Genomic DNA, 7,500 nt, shown 5'->3' with positions numbered 1-7,500 from the left:
CTGTAGAAGTTGATCTTATCTAGTACCTGAAACCTGTAGAAGTTGATCTTATCCTAAAAACCTGAAACCTGTAGAAGTTGATCTTATCTTAGTACCTGAAACCTGTAGAAGTTGATCTTATCTAGTACCTGAAACCTGTAGAAGTTGATCTTATCCTAAAAACCTGAAACCTGTAGAAGTTGATATTATCTTAGTACCTGAAACCTGTAGAAGTTGATCTTATCCTAAAAACCTGAAACCTGTAGAAGTTGATCTTATCTTAGTACCTGAAACCTGTAGAAGTTGATATTATCCTAAAAACATGAAACCTGTAGAAGTTGATCTTATCTTAGTACCTGAAACCTGTAGAAGTTGATATTATCCTAAAAACCTTAAACCTGTAGAAGTTGATCTTATCTTAGTACCTGAAACCTGTAGAAGTTGACCTTATCTAGTACCTGAAACCTGTAGAAGTTGATCTTATCCTAAAAACCTGAAACCTGTAGAAGTTGATCTTATCTTAGTACCTGAAACCAGTAGAAGTTGATCTTATCTTAATACCTGAAACCTGTAGAAGTTGACCTTATCTTATCTTAGTACCTGAAACCTGTCGAAGTTGATCTTATCTTAGTACCTGAAACCTGTCGAAGTTGATCTTATCTTAGTACCTGAAATCTGTCGAAGTTGATCTTATCTTATTTTAGTACCTGAAATCTGTAGAAGTTGATCTTATCTTAGTACCTGAAACCTGTAGAAGTTGATCTTATCTTAATACCTGAAACCTGTAGAAGTTGATCTTATCTTATCTTAATACCTGAAACCTGTAGAAGTTGATCTTATCTTATCTTAGTACCTGAACCCTGTAGAAGTTGATCTTATCTTATCTTAGTACCTGAAACCTGTAGAAGTTGATCTTATCTTATCTTAGTACCTGAAACCTGTAGAAGTTGATCTTATCTTATCTTAATACCTGAAACCTGTAGAAGTTGATCTTATCTTATCTTAGTACCTGAAACCTGTAGAAGTTGATCTTATCTTAATACCTGAAACCTGTAGAAGTTGATCTTATCTTAATACCTGAAACCTGTAGAAGTTGACCTTATCTTATCTTAGTACCTGAAACCTGTCGAAGTTGATCTTATCTTAGTACCTGAAACCTGTCGAAGTTGATCTTATCTTAGTACCTGAAATCTGTCGAAGTTGATCTTATCTTAGTACCTGAAATCTGTCGAAGTTGATCTTATCTTATTTTAGTACCTGAAATCTGTAGAAGTTGATCTTATCTTAGTACCTGAAACCTGTAGAAGTTGATCTTATCTTAATACCTGAAACCTGTAGAAGTTGATCTTATCTTATCTTAATACCTGAAACCTGTAGAAGTTGATCTTATCTTATCTTAGTACCTGAACCCTGTAGAAGTTGATCTTATCTTATCTTAGTACCTGAAACCTGTAGAAGTTGATCTTATCTTATCTTAGTACCTGAAACCTGTAGAAGTTGATCTTATCTTATCTTAATACCTGAAACCTGTAGAAGTTGATCTTATCTTATCTTAGTACCTGAAACCTGTAGAAGTTGATCTTATCTTATCTTAGTACTTGAAACCTGTAGAAGTTGATCTTATCTTAATACCTGAAACCTGTAGAAGTTGATCTTATCTTAATACCTGAAACCTGTAGAAGTTGATCTTATCTTATCTTAATACCTGAAACCTGTAGAAGTTGATCTTATCTTATCTTAGTACCTGAACCCTGTAGAAGTTGATCTTATCTTATCTTAGTACCTGAAACCTGTAGAAGTTGATCTTATCTTATCTTAGTACCTGAAACCTGTAGAAGTTGATCTTATCTTATCTTAATACCTGAAACCTGTAGAAGTTGATCTTATCTTATCTTAGTACCTGAAACCTGTAGAAGTTGATCTTATCTTAATACCTGAAACCTGTAGAAGTTGATCTTATCTTAATACCTGAAACCTGTAGAAGTTGACCTTATCTTATCTTAGTACCTGAAACCTGTCGAAGTTGATCTTATCTTAGTACCTGAAACCTGTCGAAGTTGATCTTATCTTAGTACCTGAAATCTGTCGAAGTTGATCTTATCTTAGTACCTGAAATCTGTCGAAGTTGATCTTATCTTATTTTAGTACCTGAAATCTGTAGAAGTTGATCTTATCTTAGTACCTGAAACCTGTAGAAGTTGATCTTATCTTAATACCTGAAACCTGTAGAAGTTGATCTTATCTTATCTTAATACCTGAAACCTGTAGAAGTTGATCTTATCTTATCTTAGTACCTGAACCCTGTAGAAGTTGATCTTATCTTATCTTAGTACCTGAAACCTGTAGAAGTTGATCTTATCTTATCTTAGTACCTGAAACCTGTAGAAGTTGATCTTATCTTATCTTAATACCTGAAACCTGTAGAAGTTGATCTTATCTTATCTTAGTACCTGAAACCTGTAGAAGTTGATCTTATCTTATCTTAGTACTTGAAACCTGTAGAAGTTGATCTTATCTTAATACCTGAAACCTGTAGAAGTTGATCTTATCTTAATACCTGAAACCTGTAGAAATTGATCTTATATTAGTACCTGAAACCTGTAGAAGTTGATCTTATCTTAGTACCTGAAACCTGTAGAAGTTGTTCTTATCTTATCTTAATACCTGAAACCTGTAGAAATTGATCTTATCTTAGTACCTGAAACCTGTAGAAGTTGATCTTATCCTAAAAACCTTAAACCTGTAGAAGTTGACCTTATCTAGTACCTGAAACCTGTAGAAGTTGATCTTATCCTAAAAACCTGAAACCTGTAGAAGTTGATCTTATCTTAGTACCTGAAATCTGTCGAAGTTGATCTTATCTTAGTACCTGAAACCTGTAGAAGTTGATCTTATCTTAATACCTGAAACCTGTAGAAGTTGACCTTATCTTATCTTAGTACCTGAAACCTGTCGAAGTTGATCTTATCTTAGTACCTGAAACCTGTCGAAGTTGATCTTATCTTAGTACCTGAAATCTGTCGAAGTTGATCTTATCTTAGTACCTGAAATCTGTCGAAGTTGATCTTATCTTATTTTAGTACCTGAAATCTGTAGAAGTTGATCTTATCTTAGTACCTGAAACCTGTAGAAGTTGATCTTATCTTAATACCTGAAACCTGTAGAAGTTGATCTTATCTTATCTTAATACCTGAAACCTGTAGAAGTTGATCTTATCTTATCTTAGTACCTGAACCCTGTAGAAGTTGATCTTATCTTATCTTAGTACCTGAAACCTGTAGAAGTTGATCTTATCTTATCTTAGTACCTGAAACCTGTAGAAGTTGATCTTATCTTATCTTAATACCTGAAACCTGTAGAAGTTGATCTTATCTTATCTTAGTACCTGAAACCTGTAGAAGTTGATCTTATCTTATCTTAGTACTTGAAACCTGTAGAAGTTGATCTTATCTTAATACCTGAAACCTGTAGAAGTTGATCTTATCTTAATACCTGAAACCTGTAGAAATTGATCTTATATTAGTACCTGAAACCTGTAGAAGTTGATCTTATCTTAGTACCTGAAACCTGTAGAAGTTGTTCTTATCTTATCTTAATACCTGAAACCTGTAGAAATTGATCTTATCTTAGTACCTGAAACCTGTAGAAGTTGATCTTATCCTAAAAACCTTAAACCTGTAGAAGTTGACCTTATCTAGTACCTGAAACCTGTAGAAGTTGATCTTATCCTAAAAACCTGAAACCTGTAGAAGTTGATCTTATCTTAGTACCTGAAATCTGTCGAAGTTGATCTTATCTTAGTACCTGAAACCTGTCGAAGTTGATCTTATCTTAGTACCTGAAATCTGTCGAAGTTGATCTTATCTTATTTTAGTACCTGAAATCTGTAGAAGTTGATCTTATCTTAGTACCTGAAACCTGTAGAAGTTGATCTTATCTTAATACCTGAAACCTGTAGAAGTTGATCTTATCTTATCTTAATACCTGAAACCTGTAGAAGTTGATCTTATCTTATCTTGGTACCTGAACCCTGTAGAAGTTGATCTTATCTTATCTTAGTACCTGAAACCTGTAGAAGTTGATCTTATCTTATCTTAGTACCTGAAACCTGTAGAAGTTGATCTTATCTAGGTACCTGAAATCTGTCGAAGTTGATCTTATCTTAGTACCTGAAACCTGTCGAAGTTGATCTTATCTTATCTTAGTACCTGAAACCTGACAACACCTGGCCCAGGTATCCTGGATGGATATAGATCTCATTCCGTCAGTAGAGGATGCCTGGTTGTTCCTTAAAAGTAATTTCCTCTCAATCTTAAATAAACATGCCCCATTCAAAAAATACAGAACTAAGAACCGATATAGCCCCTGGTTCTCCTCAGACTTGACTGCCCTTGACCAGCACAAAAACATCCTGTGGCGTACAGCATTAGCATCAAATAGCCCCCGCGATATGCAACTTTTCAGGGAAGTTAGGAACCAATATACACAAGCAGTCAGGAAAGCAAAGGCTAACTTTTTCAAACAGAAATTTGCATCCTGTAGCACTAACTCCAGAAAGTTTTGGGACACTGTAAAGTCCATGGAGAATAAGAGCACTTCCTCCCAGCTGCCCACTGCACTGAGGCTAGGAAACACTATCACCACCGATAAATCTACAATAATCGAGAATTTCAACAAGCATTTTGCTACAGCTGGCCATGCTTTCCATCTGGCTACCACTAACCCGGCCACCAACTCTGCACCCTCTGCTGCAACTTGCCCATGCCCCCCCCGCTTCTCCTTCACACAAATTCAGACAGCTGATGTTTTGAAAGCGCTGCAAAATCTGGACCCCTACAAATCAGCTGGGCTAGACAATCTGGACCCTTTCTTTCTAAAACTAGCCGCCGAAATTGTCGCAACCCCTATTACTAGTCTGTTCAACCTCTCTTTCATAACGTCTGAGATCCCCAGAGATTGGAAAGCTGCCGCGGTCATCCCCCTCTTCAAAGGGGGTGACACTCTAGATCCAAACTGCTACAGACCTATATCCATCCTGCCCTGCCTTTCGAAAGTATTCGAAAGCCAAGTTAACAAACAGATCATCGACCATTTCGAATACCACCGTACCTTCTCCGCTATGCAATCCGGTTTCCGAGCTGGTCACGGGTGCACTTCAGCCACGCTCAAGGTCCTAAACGATATTATAACCGCGATTGATAATAGACAGCACTGTGCAGCCGTCTTCATCGACCTGGCCAAGGCTTTCGACTCTGTCAACCACCGCATTCTTATTGGCAGACTAAATAGCCTTGGTTTCTCAAATGACTGCCTCGCCTGGTTCACCAACTACTTCTCAGATAGAGTTCAGTGTGTCAAATCGGAGGGCCTGTTGTCTGGACCTATGGCAGTCTCTATGGGGGTGCCACAGGGTTCAATTCTTGGGCCGACACTTTTCTCCGTGTATATCAATGATGTCGCTCTTGCTGCTGGTGACTCTCAGATCCACCTCTACGCAGACGACACCATTTTGTATACATCTGGCCCTTCATTGGACACTGTGTTAACAAACCTCCAAACGAGCTTCAATGCCATACAACAATCCTTCAGTAGCCTTCAACTGCTCTTAAACACTAGTAAAACTAAATGCATGCTTTTCAATCGAACGCTGCTAGCACCCGCCCACCCGACTAGAATCACCACTCGACGGGTCTGACCTAGAGTATGTGGACAACTACAAATATCTAGGTGTCTGGTTAGACTGTAAACTCAACTTCCAGACTCACATAAAGAATCTCCAATCCAAAGTTAAATCTAGAATCGGCTTCCTATTTCGCAACAAAGCCTCCTTCACTCATGCTGCCAAACATGCCCTCGTAAAACTGACTATCCTACCGATCCTTGACTTCGGCGATGTCATTTACAAAATAGCCTCCAACACTCTACTCAGCAAATTGGATGTAGTCTATCACAGTGCCATCCGTTTTGTCTCCAAAGCCCCATACACTACCCACCACTGTGACCTGTACGCTCTTGTTGGCTGGTCCTCACTACATGTTCGTCGTCAAACCCACTGGCTCCAGGCCATCTATAAATCACTGCTAGGCAAATCCCCGCCTTATCTTAGCTCATTGGTCACCATAGCAGCACCCACCCGTAGTCTGCGCTCCAGCAGGTATATCTCACTGGTCATTCCCAAAGCCAACACCTCCTTTGGCCGCCATTCCTTCCAGTTCTCTGCTGCCAATGACTGGAACGAATTGCAAAAATCTCTGAAGCTGGAGACTCTTATCTCCCTCAATAACTTTAAGCATCAGTTGTCAGAGCACCTTACCGATCACTGCACCTGTACACAGCCCATCTGAAATTAGCCCACCCAACTACCTCATCCCTATATTGTTATTTATTTTGCTCTTTTGCACCCCAGTATCTCTATTTGCACATAATCTCTTGCACATCTAGCATTCCAGTGTTAATACTATTGTAATTATTCTGCACTATAGCCTATGTATTGCCTTACCTCCATAACTTGCTACATTTGCACACACTGTATATATATTTTCTGTTGTATATTTTTTTTACCCCATATGTAACTCTGTGTTGTTTTTATTGCACTACTTTGCTTTATCTTGGCCAGGTCGCAGTTGTAAATGAGAACCTGTTCTCAACTGGCTTACCTGGTTAAATAAAGGTGAAAAAAAAAAAAAATAAAAAAAAAAATTCTTATCTTATCTTAGTACCTGAAACCTGTAGAAGTTGATCTTATCTTATCTTAGTACTTGAAACCTGTAGAAGTTGATCTTATCTTAATACCTGAAACCTGTAGAAGTTGATCTTATCTTAATACCTGAAACCTGTAGAAATTGATCTTATCTTAGTACCTGAAACCTGTAGAAGTTGATCTTATCTTAGTACCTGAAACCTGTAGAAGTTGATCTTATCTTATCTTAATACCTGAAACCTGTAGAAGTTGATCTTATCTTATTTTAGTACCTGAAACCTGTAGAAATTGATCTTATCTTAGTACCTGAAACCTGTAGAAGTTGATCTTATCTTAGTACCTGAAACCTGTAGAAGTTGATTTTATCTTATCTTAATACCTGAAACCTGTAGAAGTTGATCTTATCTTAGTACCTGAAACCTGTAGAAGTTGATCTTATCTTAGTACCTGAAACCTGTAGAAGGTTCCATCGTCCTTCAGAGTGAGCACATGGTCTGAGATGGGGAAGAAGTAGCCGTGGGCTGCCATCAGAGTTCCAAGATGGAGTGCCTCTACTGTAACACAACAACAACAACAACAACAACAAAAAACATATTCAACAACAACAGCAACATAATGAACAATAATAACAACATCATCAACAATCACAACATCAATCTCCACTGCTACAAAACAACAGCATCAATCCCACCATGTTTCAACATTGGTAGAGAGCGTTTTAATGCATGAAGACCCCAAGATGCCATGTACTGTATATTTCATCACATTGACTCCTTAATGTGAGAGAACCCTTTGAAGCCAGGGACTCAGCATCGTGACCA

The 7,500-nt window shown here is 37.9% G+C and overlaps 1 protein-coding gene across 1 annotated transcript in view; it reads right to left on the bottom strand.

Moving 5' to 3' along the window:
• LOC311121140 (regulator of G-protein signaling 7-like) overlaps positions 1-7,500 on the bottom strand; it is a gene marked incomplete at both ends in the record, with an annotated part of 38,773 nt that overhangs the window by 30,350 nt on the left and 923 nt on the right. Inside the window, one exon of the mRNA XM_084195664.1 lies at positions 7,127-7,233. Within this exon, the coding sequence (XP_084051790.1) occupies positions 7,127-7,233 (107 nt within the window). The remainder of the gene's footprint in view (positions 1-7,126; positions 7,234-7,500) is intronic.

Source organism: Coregonus lavaretus, assembly GCF_964263955.1.
Source record: "Coregonus lavaretus genome assembly, contig: HAP1_SCAFFOLD_235, whole genome shotgun sequence".
Lineage (NCBI taxonomy): Eukaryota > Metazoa > Chordata > Actinopteri > Salmoniformes > Salmonidae > Coregonus > Coregonus lavaretus.
The sequence above is the reverse complement of the archived record's forward strand: the minus strand, read 5'-3'. Positions and strand labels throughout refer to the sequence as shown.